Raw genomic sequence first — 23,747 nt, 5'->3', positions numbered from 1 at the left:
ACCCCCTTTGCTACAGACCACAAAACTGTTTCTCAGTCTGAAGCAACAGGAAAGATCTAGCGTGCTAGCCACAGGATAACTGAATCACTAAGACGGTACAATCACTGTTTCCTTGCCACTATTAGGCGTGTTGTTTCCATCAAAGCCACCATGCCACAGCACAGCACCCCAGCGAGTCCTCACCTGAGGCTCCAGTGCAAAATGTTCGTGTTCAACTTGGGCTCTTCCGTTTACCAACTCTGTGTACCTATCTGCTTGCCTACGATAGTTCACAAGCTCCTTTTTCAGTAAAAATACTACCAATAAACAACTGATCTTTGTTAGCAGATCAAGGTGGAAACCAAAAGAGAAGCGCTATTTAAATTCAAAAGACAATTCTGACACAGAAACAAGCTGCTACTGCCAGGAATGAAATCGGCTTGACCAGATCAACTTAATGTTCTAGAAAGCTTTCCAAATTAAGAAGTCTAGAAGGAGCAGGGACACACTTCAAGACAGACATTGACCAATCCAAACAGAGCATCATCACATCAAGTCGTGAAACAGCATGAGATCTGGAGACTATAAGAAGTTCTTTCCAGTTCTGTCAAGCAAATAGGGTTACAGCAAACAGCTCAATGTGTGAAATACAACAAAAAAAAAATTACTAGCTGTCAGAGAAATGTGTTATACAAAATCATGTAACCTAGCAAGATACAAAATTGGAATTTAATTAAGCTGAATTAGAACAAAAGCCTTCCAGTAACCTTGCTGCTGAGAGCCTGGGAATATGAAAAATGTAGGGCGTTAGCTTTTACTCAAGTAGTCCCACTTAAACTTCCCACCGGAGGCTAGGAGGGAAGACGATAGTTGTAAAAGGGCATTTCTAGTAAGTTTGCTGTCAAAGCTCTCACCCCTGCTGGATCAATACACACACTTTGACAGAAGTCAAGACAGATGGTGACTGCAATTTGATTGCCTGGGCAAGTCATCTATGCTAAGTATGGCGGAAGATCTTTCCTACTGCCTAAACACTGTCTTGATACAGAGCATAAGGAATTGAACAAGACAGGATCATTGATATTTTGAAATATAAAGGAAGAACCAAAAACCTCGGAATAAACTCATCAAGACTAAAATACTGATGAAAAGACCATCTACCTACAGTTTAACATAACTCGTTCTGTTAGTATTTTCACCAGGATTTGGTTTTTGTTTTAACTGATTGAATGCTACCACAGAAAACAGATTTTCATTTCTTCATCTGTGTTGCTAAGCTCAAGACATCACGGAGCAACAACTGGAGCAGCTGAAAAAGAACACGTCCTTTAGCTGCCAAGCAGGGAACAGCAGAAGCTGCAGAAGCCTCCAAGCGATCCACGTTGATTTTAGTCAAAGACATTGCTGTCCTCACAATACGACTTAGCAATGAACATTTTTCCATTCACTTTAGGAGCGGAGGATTGTCTACTTAAGGCTGAAAATACTACCTCCTATTTCATACAAGCTACTCAGCATCAACACTGAACGTCTCATTAAAAAAAAAAAAGGGGGGGGTGGGGAAAGAACTTAGATAATCTCTAGACAGACATGAAAGCCTAACATCTGTTGCATTTCCTCCAGATCACACGTGCTCGCCCCTCACTACTTCAGAACTAACGATAAAAACCAAGAATAAAAAACAAGAAAAGGCTGTGAAAATCTGTTCAACATTAAAGACCTCGCAAGCAATGGAAGTCTGTAACCAGACCATATCCTTTCTTTGAGAAGCACAGAAAAGCCAAAGGGCAAGTTGTTTTACCAATATTTTATGATGACCTACTAAAAAGCACTCAAGATGACCAGTTTTGTTTGATTCAGAGGAAAAGACGTGGAACGCTTCAGGACTTAGAAAAAGCTGATCGGCTTCCTTGCAAGTAGGAGGGAAGCATCAACTTCTCTTCTACTTCATCAGAGTGAAAGGTCTAACGTCTTAATCAGTTGACTCAAACAAAAATTTAAGAAAATAGCATTATTTTGACTGTCATTACAAACACGCTGTGTAATATTACAAAATTAAGACCTATTCAAGAATGACCGGTATTTAAACAAAGCAAGACGACCAGAGGAAGGGACAAAACAACAGAAGATGACAAAGCCTCACAAAGGCTGAGATGCATCTTGCAAGTAAATGACTCCAGCTGTGATGGACTCTGTCCTCACATCAGAATGCACAGCTAACAGCAAGGATAAAATAGATACTCTAGGAAAATTTTCAAATAAGATTATTTACTGCAGCACATCAAGAGTGTGTCAACGGGCCAAAAATCATATATTGCTATTTATATGAAAATTTCTGATTGTTAACCAGAACGATCCAAGACAAGAAGTCACAGAAGTCCCAGTACAAGCTACAAGGCTGAGGGACTGATCTAGCAACTACTTGGGTACATCACATAGATGTACAATGCCCTTTAGGTTCATACTTCAGTCTGCCTTTGTCTCTGATGTTAGAGCAATGGACTCTACTTACACCTGAAATCATTCTATGTACTTTTACTTACACCTCAAAACAATGTAGTTCAGCACTGTCTCAATTCTTACATGGCACCTCGCACATTAGTCTGCAATGTGTCTGTGACATTTGGATCTGAGGGGAAATTTCTGAAGAAACATTAATTTAAACTTCCATTATACTTCTAAGGGAAAGAGAGGTTAAATGAATTAAACACATGTAAAGAAAATATAGCAGAGGCAGGAGCTGAACCCAGAATATATCTCATTAACATCTGAACCGCAAGATCACAACAGATTTTATTACCTTTTTATTGACGTGACTGAATAAACAAGAATGTAGCCATTGATGTCTATGGAGTACGTCTGAGGAAATATGGAGTATTCATCCTGTAGAAGGAACGTTGCATTTAAAATTAGTTACTGCCACAGTTCAGAACTTGATGCTAGCAGAACACCATCTGTAAGTTGGTCACATTTGTAAGACATGAGGTGCGGGGCCATTTTGTATAGGAAGTACTTTCAGAATTAAGTTTTTTCATCGTAGTGTCAGATGGGGAACCTTTACCAAATTAATAGAAGGCTGAGTCAGCCTGTATACTCTAAAATTTAATCCACAGCTTTTTTGGTTTATTCCCTCTAAGACTACGGATCAGCTAAAGCTACTCCCAATCCTCTTATCCTGCTTAATTATCAGTTTGTATTAGTACAAAACATCCACTCTGTCCTACCACTAATTAGCAATTACGCCTCTTATCTTGCTGGTGTTACATTTTAAATTCGTAATTTCAACAGCTGACAACAGGATCTAGCAGTTCATAATTTCAAGTGGTGCTGATCACATCTAAATTACCTAAGGGATCTTTGAGGAACTGAATAACCGTGTCTTACTAACTAATGCTTATCAACTACAGATGCAAAAAATATGGTTATTAGTTGCTTTATGACTAGGAGTTTACATTATACAAGTGTTTAATTAAAAAAACCCCAAACAAACCAAACAAAAACCACAACAAACCCACCAAAGAGAACACCAGAAACTTAATCCTTGAATTTATTACCCCTGTAGAAAAGGGAACTAGCTAGATCGGCAAATGAAACAAACTGACATATTGCAGGAAACGCAACATAAATACTATGAAACCCATGTTAAAACTTAAATTGCTCTAACGGATATTTCCAGGAAACATTTCCATCTTGATGAGAGCCATACTACTTAATGTACGAGTTCTCAAATTTTTAAACCTATGCTTCTCAAGATGTTAATTTTAGCTTAAGATCACATAACCTCTCTGTGTATTGTCATGACTGAACAGATGGAGCAATGCAATTACGCAGCTTAAGTCTAGACAGCCAAAAGGAATCAAACTTCCTGAACTGGCAAATGAGGAAAAACCCTTTAGAAATCAACTTCACAGATTCAGCCAAAAAAGTTGGAAAGAATAACACTTGACAAAAGATGCCCTTATTCGCCTTTATTGCTACTCACCGAGGGCAGCCCTCCCCCGCCTTCACTGAAATGCCAAACTGCCACTTCAGTTGGCCCTGTAATCCCAAAGTCAATACAGAAGGGATCTGAGCTAGTTTGTGTGCAGAACAGGTGAAAGTGCAACTCTGTAGTTGTTTGACTTTACCCGGAATTTCTCAGGATTGCTCCAGCTGGAATTTGGTTAGGTAAGATTTCCTTTGGCACTCCTCTGATCCTGTACCAAGACTCCTGTTTAACTGAACTACGCAAATATGAATAGATAACCGTGAAAGGTAAAGAGACACAGGACAGAAGAGGAGTACCAAGAAAAATAAGTGCCATAACCTCAACTCTTTTTAGTTCATTACTTAATTTTTAGCTTGTTAGGAGAAGGAAGAAAAGCTGCAACGCTTCCTGGAATTTGTGGGCCAAATTAAGAACTTTGCCAAGTGATTAAACAACATAGCTGTAACTTTTCAAGTATATAACAAACCTACAATATAATCCTTGCTATGCTGCATACACGTGAGGACTCCCCATGGATCATTAAGCAAGACAGACTTATAAAAGCAATCTGTCCAAGTCACACCCTCCATAACCCAACATCATCTCTCCCCTCTGACACTGTGAGCCAGAACTCAAAGTTCAAGTCATTTATAGGAAGAATCAAATCTGAAAATAACCACAGGCTGGGAAAGAAGTTATTTTGGTTTTACAATACCGTATAACATTAAACCGACCCTAAAATAAACCTCAGCAATAGAGGTATGTTACCAGTGAAGTTACCCTGCCTTCCCAGAAGGCCATTTCTTCCTCAAAGACAAATTACCTTGCTCTCCTCTGCAGAACGTTCCCCATCAAACAATCTTGCCCCAAAACCTGTCGCCAGCATCGGATTTCTGATCACTTCAGACACCTCTGACAGATTATACGTGGATATAGCGTTGCTGATTAGCACCACAAGCTGACACCGTATAAATACAGCATGGTTATTCTTAAGTCACTTCAAAGAAAGCGATCAAACATACCTAGAAGGTTACAACCCTTCTGAATAGTCTCCCAGCTATGAACAAGCGTCCTGCAGCTTTAAAGTCTTAAGTGCTGGCAGCGTATTTTACAACACTTAACATTGTTTAACAGTACTCGTATTTTGGAAAAACCCAAAGGCGTAGTATCAGAAATCACAGAAGGTAAGAACATCTAAGCAATAAAAAGTTTAGGATAAAAATACAGGGTTTAACAGTCCCTACTCTGCTTTTTTTTCTTAATATAGAGTCTTTCAAAAGGCAGAGCACTGCTGTGCATGGAACGTGCGGTGCGAGTTGAGGCAAGCAGCACTATATAACGAACACCTGCACCGCACGGAGCTACCGACCACGCTACAGGACACGCGTTCACTGTGTCCTGTGCTCCCTGTCATTACACGAAGGCTCAGAAGCACGCATGAACCATCACCTAAAAATGTCAACAAACCGCAGTAGTTTATTGGTAGCCCAGTCAGTACGACCTATATATGCATGTCTGTCTGTTCCCCATGACTATTTCATGGATCCAAGCCACAGTGGTGCAGCTGGAGCACACAAACAGTAAAAAGTCATTAAAAACTTCTCCATGGTTTATTGAAGTGACATTTTCCATCTAAAGCAAGACTGCTAGTTTAGTCTGTAGGTGTCAAGCAAGCTACTCATGAACTTTTGGTACAGAGTTAAGGCAGTTCCCTCCTTACTTTTGTAGGCATACATTCAATAGACAGGGGAAAAAAAACAAAACAAACAACAAACAAAACCAGAACAAAGCCTTTAAATAAACACTACAGAAACATTGCTCCTTAGTGACTAAAGGACAAGGCAGAATCATTTAAGTGAACCTTCACCTTTGGATGTATGGTCGCTACCAACTTAGCTCTACAGAGCGTGAATACCTGCTGTCTTAACTCTGAAGAAAGTTTAAAGAAAGAAAGATAACTTACTTGGCCAGCAGTGTCAACCAGCTGAAGATGATATTCTTGGCCATTTACTGTGATCAGTTTTGTAAAAGCTAGAACAAACAAATACATAAACATGTCAGAATTCTACACGAGGAAGGGATCAGAAGTCACTCACCTACGCCACTGTCAACCAAGACACTAAGAAAAAGAACTTTAGTTATAGGCTTTAACGTAGCAGTAAAAGGCGAGATCAGGTGGCTGTACTTTTAACTATTGCATTGCAGATAACGAAACTCAGAAATTTGCTTTAAGATTTCAAGTTTCAGAAGACTCTCACATTGTATGCAGCAGTTTCTCCTTTACTTACTTAAAAGGAAAGGGTAAAAAGGGTTCTTACATGTATTTCTAAGAGACTTCCAGGCAGCTGTAATTTGTGGTAACACAAGACACTATCAGCATCAAAGCTAAGTTTGAACTTATTATAGGATATTTCCCCAGTTTCCAAACAGTTTAGCATATAAATTTCCTAAATGTAAACACCATGAGGTAAATGATCTGGATTAAAAATAAATAAAAATCTTAGGGGGCTAAAACACACAGAGCCTAACTTATGAATATACTAAACCCCAATAAGAAGAATTTAGCTAAAAATACACCATGTTGCTTTCATATTCACTGTAGCTACCAGCCTATCTATTCCTCGGCCAGGAAGTACATTCAGTCCCTAGAAGCGATGAGAATTGCTTCTCTTCCTCGGATTCATGAAATGCCAACGCACTGTGAGCGGAGGAATCTCACTCAGTGTTTGTATTATGCAACTGCAAAAGCAAACAGTGCCACAGCTCCCGCAGGAATAATGTACTACCGAGCACTACGTGTACCAACCAGAGCTCACAGACCCAGCTCCAGAGCTTCACCCTGGCCTTCATGTTGCACTCGAGACACAATTACTGGACAGTACGGAAAAACTGAGTAAAGTTTGTGTTGTCCTCTGGTTGAGGTGGTTTTCCCAAATACCAACAGTCCTACGAAGCTTCATCTTTCCTTGCAGGGATGATCAGGGAAATAGCTAACACTGCGGCGACCTGTTCATCATGCTCTAAGTTGTCCAACAGCTTCCCGAAGCTGCAAAGTTGAATGTTCTTGATCCCGCTGTGCAGTCTCCAGCCTACGCCTTCTGGGTTTCGTACAGGGTCTCCTAGAAGCTGAAGTTCGCCAACTTTCCTCCTCCCCGCCAATGCTCGTTGCCCTGTCAAGGCTCCACAATGTGAGTATTCTCTTGAGTAAGTGGGCTGAAATATCTGAAACTGGGAGTTTCAACCCACCTAGTAAATCAAAGGACCCTTTTTAAGAAAAAGAAGCAATTCAAACAGCAAAGTCAAACTAACAGAGTGCCTAAATAAAGTGTACATACAGTTGCCATTACAATACCAACAAGTGCAATTTGAAACAGAGCCTCAAAGAGAGATCTCCTACCTCACCCTCTCCGTCCCCTAAGCAAGCCGCCTTAGCACACATGCGCACAAGCCACTCGCAAGTCACTGTCTGGACACTTGCCATCACTGCACAAAATTTTAGGGTTATGAAGCAAGAACCCACAACAGCTCTTTGCCCTGGATGAATACTGTGGTGGGGACAGAAGCAACCGTTTGTTGGAACGGATGTTAACAGGCAGCATTGCTATATACAGTATCACTGCTTCAAGTCAGAGGGAAAACAGACTCATCCGGAGAGGTACAGCATTAGCAGGTATATGAAAAATAACAGTCTCTAGTCTCTTGACACTTCACATACACATCAAAGCACCCTGCAATCAAAGTAGCTTCAAGAGCCTCGTGAAGTTAATATTTAAAAAGGAACAGAGACAGATGGTAGCTTTTTCAGACTATTCTAGAAGCCTAGAATAGACCCAGCGAAGACATCGTCATCATCGGTACTGGAAGCAGAGTGTGACAGAGCCAGGGGAAGGGAAACAGTGGAGGAGTCACCACAGACTGGGTGAGGAGAACTGTTAGCTCTGCGCAGAGGCTTGTAGCACTAGGATCAGCCCACTGCATGAACACAAGCCTGCTTTGCTGCAGTCATAATTAATGACTCCCGTTTCTTTGCTGAAGCTTTTTAAAAAAATTCCTGGTAAGAATTTCATCTTGGGAAAAACCTGCAGCTGTATTAAATGTGATTAGTGATCCACAGGTCCCCTCAATCCAGAGGAAGTCTTCACTTCCAATTCCATCACCTACCATCCTGGGACATACTGCCTTCTGCTGTGCCTGTGAGTGAGACAAACAACCGATAATACGATTGCAGCACAGTGATCTTCCTGGTACGCCAAGGACAGATTTCAGCGGACCTGAACAATCTCTGCAGTCCTAGTCATGACGTGAGCATCTGTGAAACGCTGCTCATGAGCTGAAGGATGGGTAAAGACTGTTTCAGCTCCACGAAGCACATAGATCTTGGAACAAGACACACTTACACCCTGCAACACTTCACTCAAGTGTAGCTATATGAAGAAAGCTGCAATCCCCACCCTCACCTACAATTGTTTCTAGTTCTGATGCACTGCTGAAACTTGAAGGATTTGGTGCTGCAGTGCACAGCACAGCACCAGATATATGCGTACAGTTCAGAGCGCAGCAGGCAACAGCTGCGCTGCAACAAAACTAAAGCCACTGCCATCAGGGAAGATTCTGGTAAAATTACACAAAAAGCACGGCCCTGAATGCTGCTACAGCTTAGCAGAAGTGTAACACGGGGCAACTCCATCAGCTGCTGATCATCATTACCCTAATATCAAGTATATTTCAATTAGGCCGACATGAATGAAATGATTTGCATGTGCAACTGAAATGACAGCTGCTGCGAAAACAAGACATTATGATTAAAAAAAATCAGTATCAAGCATCCGAATGCAGGCTACTGAGTAAAGGTATGAGCGTGGTGTAACATTATTCCCATAGCTGCTGCCTGGTAGCTAAACACAACCCCCTCGTAAGGGCTCCTTGGTTACTACCTTCTGCATCCCTTTCCACTTGTCTTCATTCCAAAGTCAATGCCTGTCACTAATCTGTCAGGACATCTTTTACACCACTGAGATATGCAATGCAACAGAGCTATTTTTAATTTTTCTCAGAAGCTTCGTTTGCACCCCTTGAGAAGGCTGCTCATCGGCAGCTCCTGGGAAGAAGCATACTTCACCCCTCCAGCGCAGCTGCCATGACATGCATGGAAGAAGTTTAGCCTTAAAGATACTTCTAGCAGACCCATCTAAACCTATAGGTATCCCCCTCCAAAACTACTAGGGTGCCTCCAGCCCACCCTCCATTTCTACTATGCTTCTACTCGCAATTGTATTAAAAAACATGGGATGGAGGTAGGAAGCCCTTGGGGGAAGACTGTTCCTTTCCCTGGGTAGCTACTGAGCCTGTTTAGGGGAGAAAGGAAGACCACAGAGCTGCGGCACAGTTCCAGAAGCCTCTCCGACACTGAAAAGAAAAGCAGAGAGCAGCCAGGCAGGCCTCAGAGGAGCTGGAGAAGACATTTTTAAGACTCAGGCAGTCAAGTCAGCTTTCCTGCAACACAAAGTCACTGAATTAATGATAACCAAAGCCATCCCTGCAAAGATGGGGGTGGGGAGAGTTATGTGCACATCTTCATCAGCTAGTCCTTCTGACCTATTTGCTTGGAGTTCCAAATTAAGATTCTAGTTTTTATTCCAGTAAAATTGTAGCTTTATATTGTTCTGATCTTCGCTCATCTGAGCTAACCTGCCTTCAGAGCCCCATCTGGCTCAGTGTCCGCACAGACTCCCTCCACACACTCCTGCTCTGCAGGCATCTTCCTTCCCTTCCCAACACTCCCACAAGTCATCGTTCCACTAGTTTCTCAACCTGGCGCTCTCAAGAATAGCCACCCATCGCAGTGTCACTCCAGTTGGGACATTCAGAAAGGGAAAAATCTATCTTGCTAAACAATTAACTTTTTGCTCTGTTGCTGCTAAAAAAACTCTACAAGTTACATTTCCTGATACACAAGTTTAGTAGAAGCAACTGAATTCAACACGCTCGTTAGCTTAAATAAACCAACTTTTCTGGTTCTCATGTAATATAAGCAAAGGAAAATGCAGCAGTGAAGCAGTGCTGACTTTAACAAACATTAAGTGAAACCTGATGCAGCTTATTTTCCCTTTACCACTTCCAAAGGCAGCAGGGATTTTCACATTGAAAAAATGTATCTACTACAATATTAGGTCTTATTCCTATTGTTCAAAGCATATACACTATGCAGCTTGTTCCTGTAAGAGCTTAACTGTAGCTTGCCTTCTATACCATTTAGCTTTACACTCAATTTTTTGTGCAAGTTTTATTATGTGAAGACAAAAGTTATAGAGATTAAGCTACCAGCAGTATGGCGGCTTTCTACCCTTTCATCAGCGCTGGTAGAATACTGTAATGAATTCTCCGTAACAATTTTCTGGAGACAAAACAGGAAATCACACAGGCCAGACAATTCTTTAGCCTGTATTTTTTTCATTTCTAAGTTTCTGACACTAATGTAGACCCAATCACTAGATGAAACTGAAAAGGTTTTATAACCTGCTATAAAGCACTGGAAGAATGCATCATTCTCCAACACCGCCCCAGCATAGGAACTTCTCAACCCCTTTCGCCAGCACGGTCAACCAGGTTTGAAATTACAAGCCAGGAAAACAACAAAAGAGTTGATTACATACTTTGTGTCTTGTGACCCTGCACAGAATCAGAAACATACAACTGGGAATGTCGGAAGACTGGACTGATCAAAGATTTGTATTTAGAAAAAGCATTTTAAAAAGACAAAGAACCTAAGTCAAAAGAGTGATTTTGTACTAACCCCACCAAAACTAGTTTCACATCTTAAAAAAAAAAGATACCTTCAACATAGTTTAAATTTTAGTGGTAAATTTGAGTGTTATCTCTTCCGTTCCTCACAGAAGCATTTTAAAAACATTCTCTCTGTCAGGCCTTAACGGGGCTGAAGGATGGGACAGACTCCTACTGTTCTGAACCGCAGTGCACATCTTTTACGTGTTCAACCCTTACTTTCCCAGCAACGTGTTCTGATGCAAGAAGGGCCCTTCAATTCTCTACCTTTCAGAAAGGAAACTCCTCCAGCCATGCCGCAGATCACAAGACTTTCACCAAATGAATAACGCTGTTTGTTTTCCAAACAAATAAGAAATCAAGTGAACATTAAGCCTTTTCAAGACGCCCCCTCCCAACAAAGTTTTCATGGCCATGACATGCTCAACATTTAGAGTCTAAATCTAGCAAGCAGTGCAGACTACAAGAGTCAAGTAAGTGTAGAATTCATCCAGAGTGTATTTTCATATGGTTAAGAAACACTACCAGAGCAAGACATACGACTACAGAGTTACTAACAGCAGTTACAGACAACAGGTCTCTGTGGACGAGAGCCTGTAAAGGATAAACAAGCCACCCTGGTATCAAAGTGTGAAAATCCTAAAAGAAGATGCAGAGTCAGTATTTTGGAGCGACTTTGACCCGTCTCTCAGGCTTTATTCATTCCCATATACCTGCATGAAACTAAAAGATTACTTCAAGTATTTTGCATTTATATAGCACAGACTGAAAAATAACCTGTCCCAACTGATAAGATTTAAAATACAGAAACCGATCCCCAATACTTTGTTAGCAACTTTAATTCAAAAAAACCCCTTATTTATAATTCTAACAAAGTAAGAAGGGATGATAGAAAGCGTTAATGTTAATGACACCTGTATAAGCACTAACAGATCATTCAGGTCAAGGGGCAAATTATCCACACTGACTCGCTAAAGCAAATTTAGAGCTTCTTCAAAAAGTAGCATTTGACTTGTAGTTCTAAGCAATAAAGTAGTCCTGAGTAAACTATCCTGATAGCTACTGATCTGTAATTATCACCATATATACCAAAAAGAGGCACTGTTCTGCTAATTATTTCATTCAAATTACCAGAGTATCACACAGGCTTAACATCCTACCGCACAAGTTCAAAACAGTAAAAACATGTGCTACCACTGCATTTCAGAAGTCATTAAAATACAAGAACTCCAGGGTTACGATCATGAAATCAAAGTTTTATTTGCCACATGATTAAAGTGAGCCAATACGATCAAGTTACTCAGCCTAGCACCACAGCTGCTCGAGTACTTTATGACAACCACTAGCTCAGAAAGAGGTGGCTGGATTGTAACGAATACCGGGTCTAACTCGCCTCTGAAGTAACTTGTTGCTCTTGGCAGCATTTTTAGTATTAGTATCTTTACTCACCCGCTATGCTAGCTATTCACAAAGGCGCTAATATTAAAAAAACTGCCAAGAGAAAAAAAGACACTTGAGAAGTCAGTTAGCTGGTATTTGCAGCAAGTTGATTTTTATCAACCAGTTGGAAACAAGTAATTAAAAGATTATCCTTTTATCCTGGCCACAGCGTGTCTACCTTCTAAGGTAGTCATTTACCCCTGACTGGTATTGCTGGCTTTGTGTTCATCTGGATATAATGATCAAATAAGACACTTGAGACTTTGGAATATTTGTATGTAGTGGCACATTTTCATATAGGTATGACACACTTAACTTGAAGTGCTGGACATCATACATACATATAATATAAAAAGGAGATACATTTTAGCCAAATTGATGACATTTTCCTTCATTTAGTGTTAAATACACACACAATTATTTCCACGTTGCAATACTGTAGCTGGCTAAGCACTGGTTTAAAAGAGTAATAAAATTTAACAGTTAATTAATGAGCTTTAATGTTAACAGGTAAATGCCTATATAAGTAATAACTACAAAGACTTCTGATAGCATTTAGTTAGGTACAGAAGAGCAGCTTGTCAGTTATTTACTTACTGTTCTCTATGGTTGGATCATATGAATCAACAAACTGTCCTTCCACAAACTGAATCGTCAGTGAAGATTTTCCTGTAAAGCAAGGAAAAGAATCTTGTGTTAAAAAGATAATCTTGTATTAAAACAAGTCTTCAGGCTGTTACCACTTTACACTCACTAGTAGATACACTAATGTTTTTATAAGAGGCAATATGAGCTTTGTATGGTTCATTTAAACTATCTATACCTGACAACTGACCTATTTTTAAATTAAGTGCCTACTCCTAGTAACTGGGTCTCCTGAACATATAAAGAATAGCGCAAAAGCTACTCCGCATGTGTTCTGCTTTTGTTTTAGCATAGCATAATTGAAGCACCTCCTCCAGTTTACAACAAATCTAAAAGTAACAGTGTCCAATCCTCATAAAACTAAATTTAACAAACTGCTATACTTGGGAGGTTTTTCTGTTGAGAAGCAAGGAAAAATAGAAATAATGTTCAGTCATTGCACAGAAAACTAGGAACTTGGACAGAATTAGCCAAATTTGGTTTGATTAGGAGATTGGACATATTTCTCATGACAAAAGGATGATCTCAAAATTCTTGACATCAGTATACTCTCCTATTAATCCTCTTAATGCCACACTACAACAGATTGGTGGACCCTGTATTTTAAGCAGAGTGATTGAGGAGGCATCATTGGATTTCTTTCTTTTGAAAGCAATTTAACTGCTACTTTTGCAGACAACATTCCCAATTTCAGTTATGCTGATCTGATCATACACTCCCCAATGAAGAGTAACACAAAACGTTGCGCTTAGTAGCAGACTGAAAAAATGAAAACTAATTTAGTCTTAAAAGATTTTGCAAGATGGTAAAAGCAAATTGCATACAATAACCATAAAAAGCACCTTTAGAGCTCTGCAACTGAAGACTTTTCAAAGCATTACTGAAGTCTTAACACAATTTCCATTACAGCACCTCTTCTACATTTGGGAATCTACTAGATCCTATTACATTATGTTTACTGGACAAATACACTCTTCTAAAGATTGCCAAGTGCATTAGCTGCTTTTTGCACATGAGCATATTCTTCATGCTCCTTTATACTCTTCTCATCAGCAGGAAGCACAAACAAAATATGACCTCAAGTTAAAATTTAGACTCCAGATCATCCTACTGAGTGGAAGCCTTTCAATGACATTGTAAGTAACCAACGTTGTGGTTGAAGTATGTAGTAAACCTATTTTCAAGAATTAATTGCTTTGGATAAAGATTGCCCGCTTGCAGTGTTCAGACCATGCTATGTTTATACTTCGCTGTAGAAAGTGTTATTTCCTAGGCAATTCTTCAGAAGATATTAAAAAACAGTTTTCCACTTCAACCCCCCCTACTCTTGCTTCATCATACAAGGCTCTTGATCTGTTCACATTTGACTTTTTATTATTATCAGCATATGTAGCAAGTCATTTTGCTAAAGACATTCTAAAAAATTGCAAGTCAGACAAAGTACAAGGATCAAAGTGATGCAAAGGAACTTTGGCTTAATATTTATATTACATGTGCAGTCCATTCCTTCATTAACTGCAGCACTTCCAGGACTTACTTCTCAGGAGGAAGGAAGAAAACATTACACCAAGCACCATCATTTGGGATTTTCCAACACCCATAACCTTCATCAACTCTTGTTTGGTTTATTTTAACATCATTGCCCAGCTCTGCCATGCTTACCCCTTTGCCATCTCAGATCAATCATGCTTGTTTATTCAACATACAACGCTAAAAAAAGCAGACAAATGCCAAAAGGACCAATCAACGCACAACCCGTTAAGAGTTGCTTTTTCCTCAAATCAAGCTCCTGGAAACCACTTTCTGATACATCTAACACCGTAACTAAAGGTGTCATACCCGCTGTGCATGAGTTTACAGAGAACACTGCACTTTAATTGTTGCTCCAGCGGGGGGGGGGGGGGGGGGGGGGGCGCAAAGCAACCACACACATCTGAAATCATCCTAATAAGGACAGACTTAGAAGTGAGACTGCGCATCCCAGCAACTTTCTAAAAGCGTGTATTTTGGACACCACTTAAGAGAGTGAGATGAACTTTCAGGCTATTTATTCTTCAGCTATAAGCTTAGGAAGTTGCTACCCAGAGCTCATGCTTCCAGGGTCTTTGCCAACACCAGCACATTAAGCACTCCATTTTAAAACAAAGTGAACTATTCCTATATTAGGGTGTTATATATCTTCAAGATAAGAGCTAAGTTAAGCAGAGATCACCACGGAAGATTTTTTCCTCCTAAGAAAAACCCTAAACTAACCGAAAGTCTTGACTGCTAGCATCTGTCTGTGCTAAGTCTGGAAACTGAATACTAGAAAGAAGTCGGAGCCAACAGAAAATGCCGCTTTTGACATCCAGCTGTATTAATCACTGCGTTCCTCTTAACAGTGAAAGAGGAGGAAACAAAAATAGACAAAACCAGTGTTCCAACACTCTCCCCCTGAATTCCTCCAAGCTTTGTATCAAGTCTTCCAGAAGAGGATGCCTGCTTTCCTAGATGAGACACAGGGAAGCTCTCCAGTCTTGGATTCAGCCAGGCACCCCTTGGGATAAGCGCAGGCAACAGTATCCAACTAAACCAAAGGGGATGCAGGAAATTTAAAACCAGAGTCATTATCACCCCCGTGCCCTGTCCCAGCCCATGCCCAAGAAGCACGCAGGAGCATGTAAACAACAGCTTGGCTTGAACTTTGTCCCACAGGTTTTATTCCAGGCCTTTGACCTATGCTCGCGGACGGAGAGGAAAATTAAGCTGACAATTTAGCTCCTATCTCCTCTTTCCCCAGAAAGTGCAGGCAACATTTTCAGAGAGAATTACAGCACAAACGCAACGTCCGCAGCGCAGGGGCCAAGGAACCGCAGGCAACTGCATTTGCACGTGCTGACTCCCTCTCGGAGCCTGGCAGGGAGGAGGCCGCGGGGAGACACTGCAGCCTCAACATGCACCCGCTGCTAGCACGTGTCAGCCTAAAAGGATGAGAGACCCTCAGCAAAAACTTGATTAATTGATTACTCGGGGGTGCGTACCTCAAAAAAGGATCAGCTCTAGTATGCCCTCATTTGGAACAAACACCAAGTGTTTTTTTTTTTTTTTAGTTTGCTAAACTTTTCTTTGTAGCATCCTCCATGCTGGTACTTTTAGTGTATCCACTGCCCTCAAGTTTTAAGAAAATCAACATCTGTTGAGACCGAAAGGAGAAGTGTCACGAGCACAAGCAAGACAAAGTCTGCTAGAAGCAGCTCACTAAACTGATGGAGACTTGTGATTTCAAGATGAAAAAACATTTGCAAAATCTTACTGAAGGAGATTATGGTTTCACCTTTTGACTCTGTTCAGAATCAGAGAGTTCCAAAAGATTATGAAGAAATAAATAAATCAAATAAGGGCAACACTGGGGCAGGGCAACAGGGCGGCTCCTCCAGCTGTACTTGCTATAGTAACTCAAAGCACCAGATACTCTGCAGCAGAGGAGTTGTAAGCAAAATCCTGCAAGTTTACTAACTCTGCCTCTCCCTGGAAGAACAAGACAGAAGGTAAGGGCTGGGACGAATGGGTTTTACAAGTGTTTAGAATACAAGTCCCAGGTGGCCAAAACTTAAGTTGTCCAAAACTACCCAAAGGGTATTTGCAAACACAATTTGTTATTTATGATATGCAGCAGGAGTGGTAAAGAAAAGTTTTCCACTGTCAAAACAGAAAAGGAACAGGTTTTCAGACAGAAAGCCATTTCAAAAAAATAAAGCTGTCGTATTTCTGCTCATACAATAGACCACTCAGTACATAAAGCAGAATGTCCATAAACACTCTGCGTAGTGCAGTCATCGCACATCAGTTTCAAATGCCATCACAATTGTCAAGGCCAAACAATTGCCAAATTGAGTTTTTACTTATCCTTTTACTGCTTGGACAAGAGCTGTGGTATTTAATCTAGCCTTAAAATTCAAGCTTTACAACACCAGGCAGTTTACCAAGAAGATGAGTAACCGAGCATGGATGGGCTCCCAGACAGTTGTCCCACCTCCCCCCCAAGAGAGACCATGCCCTCTCCTTGGTGCACCACCACATGCCCGCCGTCCCTGTCCCACATCCTCATTCTCCTTGCAATAGGCAAGAGGGAAAGCCCAGATGAAAATTCTCATCCGCAGCCAACTTCCCCCCAAAGCCAGGAGATAGAAATGATGCAACTGGCCAGCGAGCAAGTCAAACAACAGCTCCACAAGCAAGGCATTGTGCAAGCTCTGCTCTGCAGCTGCCCTGGGACGTGGCACCCCCACGATGACGGCCACCGGCAGTACAACGCACTTTATCTCCACAGGAAGAATTTCTCAATACTCGAGATCGTCTGCACAAGCTATCAGTAAACAGTTTGACAGGGTCAAGAGCAACAGCTACTGAAGAGCTGCAATTCTCCATTCTGTTAGAATTTTAGATACATACTTTCTTTAACCCATTTATTTCCATTAAAACATCTGCTTATGTGCTTTGCCTAATTATGAAACACTTAACAGCTGGCAGCATCTAATCCACTCCTAGCACAAGCCTAGCACCTTACCTAAGTTAGTCTCTATGTAGAACTACTCAGCATTACCTACAGAACAAACTAGTTCAGGTTTTGTCACAAAAGGGTTCAAGAAATTTCATAACGAAATGCTGTCAGTCATATCAAATTAGATTAAGACCTACTGCGTACCCAACCTTCAATATGTCACGCACGGCTCTGCTCAGCCTACTACCCTTCACAGAGCCGAAGTTTTCATACTGTGAGTTACACTCCATTTAACTTGAATGTTGGGATCTTTATCTGCTTTAATTCAGAATACCAAGTTGCACAAAATGGAGAAACCAGCATTTGCACGGTGCAGATTAGCTATTTGTCCTATTTCCATACCTCCATGCTGCAAGAACAGAAAGGGACAGAACAAGTTGTTGGAGCAGACGGAGGTTTAACTGGGGAGCAAAGGAAACCATAGCATCGCTCTGACAAAAATCTTTTCACAAGATAGCAGATGATCACAGAATCCATCACTAGCTCATCATTCATCTCAGGCTTCATCATTAGCAACTTTCTATGGTTAATTAAGATTTTTTTTTCCCCCAGGTATTAATTACGGCTATGTAGTTGCCGTTTTGCAGTCCACTGGTATGTAGTTTGGTGAATCACTCGACTATAAAAACAATACATCTGGGTTGATAAAGAATTATGTTTCTAAACCTCTGGAGACAGTGATAAAATGAGTAGTCTGTGTTTTACTTAGATGCAACTTAATTCTACCTTTAGACTTTTAATCATGAGGAATTATCACTTATAAACATCTACTTTGAGCTGCAGTTTTATCCATTTTGTAGTGATTTCCTTCCGACGTAAACACTATGATACCAGGATTAAAAAATGATTTTCTGATGGTTACAGAGAAAACTCTTGCCAACAGAGAGCTCAACTGGTGCACTTGCTCACATGATACTCATGTTTGATTTGCAATACAGAGCAGTGGCACTCCTCTGCTCTCAAAGTGCTGTCTGAGCTTTCTAAAGGACAGACGGAAGGATCTGCCCTTATAATCCTGTAAGAACGAAAGTCTGAGGACCCCAATGAGGCACCTTTTGGTAGCGAGGGACCTCAAGAGCAGAAGAGACCTTCATGACAAACGAAACAGCAGATCAGCATTTCAGGACAACACAAGCCCTTTTTCAACTTCTGTGGCACTCTTATCCCATTGCTACAGCTGTTCCCTGCGTTCTCCTGATCTGTTTTTATATTAGGATATAAGGAAATATATTTGACAGGGCCAGGTATTTTAGCAAGAACCGCTCCTGCTGTAGAGGAGGTGGTGCACGTGATGGTCCGCAACTCCAAGAACACAAGCCTGCAGGGAGAAAAGGACACATACTGGTGCTGGTTTCCCCTCCTTCTGCATTACACAATCTTCTTGAGGTTTATCAAAGGTATTCCTCTGAAAGCCAGAAGAAATCTGAGAGGCAGTCATTTAGAAAGGAAGTCAGATGGCTTCCTTTATTTTCTTCAGATTTCAAAGCAGTCAGTCACACTCACAAGCATATTTGCAGGCCCCTGCAAAGTTGGCAGCAATGAGTCTTCAAAACACAAACCAGAGAGTCCTAATGATGCTCTCTAGATCATATTTTCTGTAAGGAAAGCAAGAAGAGAGCACGTGCTTTATTCCCTGATGTGTAACAGCAAGCTTGCTCCATCCTGCTGCAGTGCTCACCCCTCAACACTCGCTTCTGCTTTGTTGCAACGTATTAGATGTCCAGGCAAGTATGTACAGAAAAATTCCATCGTTTTGCTGCAACAGCTTAATTGACACTTCCAGGTGTCCATTTTGTCTCCATTTAAGTCAGTAAAACCTTAATGAAGGCATGTCAGAAGAAGTGTTTTGGTTAGTGCACAGACCAATTACCACTGCTTGTTACCCTTGCTGGCAGAAAAGTGTGTGCCACAGTTTGCCTGATTATTTCTTTTTTAATGAGGTAAACCAATTTTAATTCCACATGTTTACTATCAGCTGTCAAAGATGGAAAAGCTGTTACATGGCTTAAAGGAATCCAGAAAACCTGTGGCATGCACCTCACCTGGCCAGGGTATACATGCACAGATGGCAGCACCCAAGATGCTTTAAACAGGTCATGGCAACTGCATCATGGGCTCTCCTAATTACAAAGGAAATCCAGACATTCACACCCAAGATGGTCAATCAGTATTTGCTCAGATAAACATCATCCTCTGTATTCCCTTCGGACCTCCTGCAGAAACCGTGCATCCCTGCAGCACCTTCCCAGCTCCCTGCCCACAGCACCGTGCCTAAAATATCGCAGGTGGCTGTAGAAATTCAGAGGCAACTTCACTTATCAGACATGTCTGCTAGCATAATTAGCAAATGTATTCCTAAACTAAAAATCAGGCAGTACTACTCGACATACTGGACTTCTAAAGGGAAGCTTATTAAGCTTAAAGATCAGACCCTAATGTTTCAGTTTATGACACACTTAGAAAGAAAGAGTCTGAACTCTGTACTGATTTTCCCCCGAAGAGGCAAAATTCAAGTCATACTGCTGGGTAAAAGCCAAGTCCTCTCTCCCTGTGCACACACTTCAAGCAGCTAATTAGGTATCTGAATAAACTTGACCTTTCTTTGGATCATTGGCTATGTACAACAGGAAATGTCTTTGAAAGATATTTGTAGTAACTGTCATTGTTTCGTCACTAAATCAGTTTTAAAATGCTATGTCATTAGAAATAAAAACGTGCATCTCTTGCTTTAAATGCATTCCATGCATTCTCCATCTTTACGGTTTCAGTTTCAACACAAGGGAATGAACTCCCAACTTCCAGTCAGTTCTTTCTTAATGCTGAAGATCACCGGTGTGTACAGCTTAAATTACCTTTCTGCAAGCCAGAAATACCAGGACTGGCAGGTTTTAAACACTTATTCAAGAAGTGGATCTTTCCAGCTGTGGTTACCAGCACCAGCTCTCCATCCGCTGCACAGACACTGCCGTAACTGCACTTGGAGCACAGATGAATTTAACGGCAAAAGCTGGTGAACTCCACTCTATGCACAGCACGTGGGATAAAGCAGCTGTTCAGGTTTACTGTGGGTTTGCAGCCATCATTTTCCTTTTTTTAATTTCTACACAACTGGCTGAACTTAACACCAGCCGTGTTAAGTTATGTGCTACTACCGACCACCTGGCAAAGCAGTGTGCCACTGAACAAGCCAGAGCGCACAGGTACACATCAGGATTTTAAACATAACATTTCGATATGGAAACAGGATAAACTCTTCTCTCCTCTTCCTTTATAAGGATCTTTATAAGGATTGAAGCCATAGCATTCACTGTTGCCAAACACTGCAGCCACATACCTCATCGCTGCTTACAACCACCACCGGGCAGAGGGCTAAGTCTCTGAAAACGTCAGTGAAATTTTCCTGGCGGCACTATAAAAAGGCAAGTCTAGGAGCTTGACCCAGAGCGTATTGTAATGCCAAGTAAGCTGTCAGAAATGTATCTGAAATGGCGAGGAATGGACCCTCTCTGCAATACTACTGATGCGTATCACTGAGGGCCTCAAGGATCTTCTTGGAATTGCAAGAACAATAGTAAGAGATGTATTTCTCTCGTCTTTTTTGTAGAATGACAGAAGGCAAGTACGTGACAAAATTGTAATGGTAATATCCCCTGTCCCGGTAACACCACACAAGCAAATAATGTGATACATATCCAGCAACTACAGCTAAGAAATTTCAGCCTTATTCTGGAGGGAGGTCCACGGAGTTCTTTGCCGACCTGTAGCAGAACCTGAAAATACTACTGATTTGTCCCAACAAAGGCAGGCTACTTTTACAACATATATATAAATCTAACTGCATAATAATCACTAGAAGATCTTAGCAACAAAAGGCAGCTTCAGCCTGCAGCACTAGGCACAACTATGAAGTAGTCAGTGTTACAGGCTCCTCATGTCTCCACTGATGGTGCAAAGTCTGATCAACCCAATGTCAACAAAAGCTAGCCAAAACCTGACTTTCATGGAAAGCACGGTGCTACTGGCACTCAGCATCAGGACACAGCACTATTTACCTGCTATGACCTACACTGATGGAAGTTCCCAAAGCTGCATGAAGTATCAGGAGCTGCAGTACCAACCCTGGTAACACCAACATCTCTTAGCACAAAACAGAGAAGGTGGTCTTTAGGGATACTGACAAAGATTACTGTTGATTCTCTCTTCCACCATGGTCAACTCCATCATACCTCCGTCACCAGACGCATAGGTAGAACTGAGATAGTCTTGATGAATGATCATATGGTTGAGCCTTGAACCACTTTCATTCTCCTGTGCTAGCACAAGGCTGCTGTGGATCTATACATAACCATGCCAACATAAAAACAGTATTCCTGAACCGTACCTTCCTGTACAAAACCTGCCTCCTCCCATCAGATTCAGATCAACTTTGGTAAGTTACTGTTGTCTCTCCTCCAATTCAATTCTAGATCTTTCTTCTTTAAATTAACTTTATAGGCATTTTCCATGTTCCTTCTGCCTAACATGTGAAGTTCCTCCCCTTTATTAATGAGGGTTGAAGAAAACCACAATCTGTTAAATGCCATCTCCATACCATACTTTACACAGCTGGAGTTACTCATTAACCCCTCCCCACTAACTGATTGCAAGCCTTCTTCGTTTATGCAATGACCAGATCAACATAACAGAGTAGCCTCTGAATACAGAGGAAAATCTGTTAACAGTAAGGAAGGTTCAAAGTAGTAATATACCAAAATCACAGACATGACAGACATGGGTAAGAGACCAAGTAAAAAGACTCTAGGGTAAGGATAACGCCATGCAGAGTACAAGAAGAATCATGAGAGCCTCCAACCTTGGGAAATTTTAAGGGAATTTAAGCCAAAGATCTGTGAGATACGACGTGACATAGTTGATTTTGCCATAGGGCAGAGAAGATAGCATAAGTAACCCTTGTTTGCTACAGCATACTATAAATTTCTTGCCTGTCATGACAGCCAGCTGGCGTTCTTACCTTCCTAGCCAGTGTGCATCCATCTGCTGGCTCACAAGGTACTTCAAATTAAGAATTTTCGGGTAGGAATCATATTTCTCTATTTTCAGGCTTAAAACTATCTAGTTCAATAGGTCACAATACAGAACTCTGATCTTTGCAAGGAAGAACATCACCACCACAGAACAAATCAGACACCACCCCCCCCAACCTTTACCCTCCCCCAACCACTTGAAAACAGCCCAGGGAGATAACTAAGGATGACACTTGCCACCAGACATTAAACTACTTTTCCATTTAGACTGTCTTTCACAAGTGAAGTGTCTTCCAGCCAGTCCAGCTTCACACCTGAGGAAGCACTCGCCAACAGGAGCTGGATTCTCCCCTTCCCAGCACTCCGCTAGCACAACCACACAACTTGGACAAGGAGTTGAGTATCAAGGTACAGTTTAAGGCAACCCAACTTCAGGCTGATCTTCAAGAGACAGAGCAGTGCATTGTATCTGTCTGCTATACAAGTCTTTGCATATCAATACAAAGAAAATTCTCAAAGTGCAGTAGTGACTATTACTGTTATTATCTAGTTAAATCATAAATTAATCCAGCTAATCTTAAATTCAAGTCTATTTTAAACAGTATCTAAGAAATTAAGTACATCGCACCTACTTGGCAGAAATGGATAAAGTATTAACTATTACAGGCAAATAGGTCAAGGGCCAAGATCTTCTATAGAAGGATAGAGCAAAGCCCTTGAGAAGTTGCTTACTTCCTTAGCCTGGCTATTTGTGAAATAACCCATATCTTCATTTTTGGTTTTCACACTGTAAGAATTGGAGAGGCATGGCCCAACTTTCCCCACAGTAAGGTGACCTTAAAACTTGGGTCCATGCACCCCTTCTCATACTGTCCCTTTTTCTCCATACCAACCTCCACCTTTAAACCCTTTCAACCTTTGGGAGGTACAGCCCATGCCCACATAAGCAGCTGGACACCAAATTAACGGGATGCTCATATGACCATCTTCAGAAAAAAAAAGAAGCATATATCTTACAGCCTCGTCATTAGCTATAAATTGTATACGAGGTAATGACTTTTTAAGATCACAGCCTTTTTGCCTGGAAATGCAAAGAGAGAAGGCATCATCTTATTTTTCTGTACTACCATTAACTTACACTTGTTCATAGCGGTTCGTAGTGACAAAAGCAGAACCAAATGCTAGGCTGAGGAACACCATCCAAGACATCCATCCAGCAAAAATTTCAGCAAGCTCGTCATTGAAACACTTCTGGAAGTTTCACTTTAACTCTTCCTCTGTCCTACCATCACACTTAGAGACAAAAGATATTTTGCAGTTGAGGAAGGACAAGCAGAAAAACAGTTTAGGTGTCGTAAGACTGCTTGAT

General features: G+C 41.1%; 1 protein-coding gene across 1 annotated transcript in view; it reads right to left on the bottom strand.

The window, feature by feature from the left end:
- RHEB (Ras homolog, mTORC1 binding) overlaps window positions 1-23,747 on the bottom strand; it is a 41,725-nt gene that overhangs the window by 9,465 nt on the left and 8,513 nt on the right. Inside the window, exons 2-4 of the mRNA XM_054190193.1 lie at window positions 12,767-12,838; window positions 5,910-5,977; window positions 2,780-2,862 (exon numbers count right to left, since the gene is read on the bottom strand). Of these exons, the coding sequence (XP_054046168.1) occupies window positions 2,780-2,862; window positions 5,910-5,977; window positions 12,767-12,838 (223 nt within the window). The remainder of the gene's footprint in view (window positions 1-2,779; window positions 2,863-5,909; window positions 5,978-12,766; window positions 12,839-23,747) is intronic.

This window comes from Rissa tridactyla, chromosome 2 (assembly GCF_028500815.1).
Source record: "Rissa tridactyla isolate bRisTri1 chromosome 2, bRisTri1.patW.cur.20221130, whole genome shotgun sequence".
Classification (NCBI taxonomy): Eukaryota; Metazoa; Chordata; class Aves; order Charadriiformes; family Laridae; genus Rissa; species Rissa tridactyla.
The sequence above is the reverse complement of the archived record's forward strand: the minus strand, read 5'-3'. Positions and strand labels throughout refer to the sequence as shown.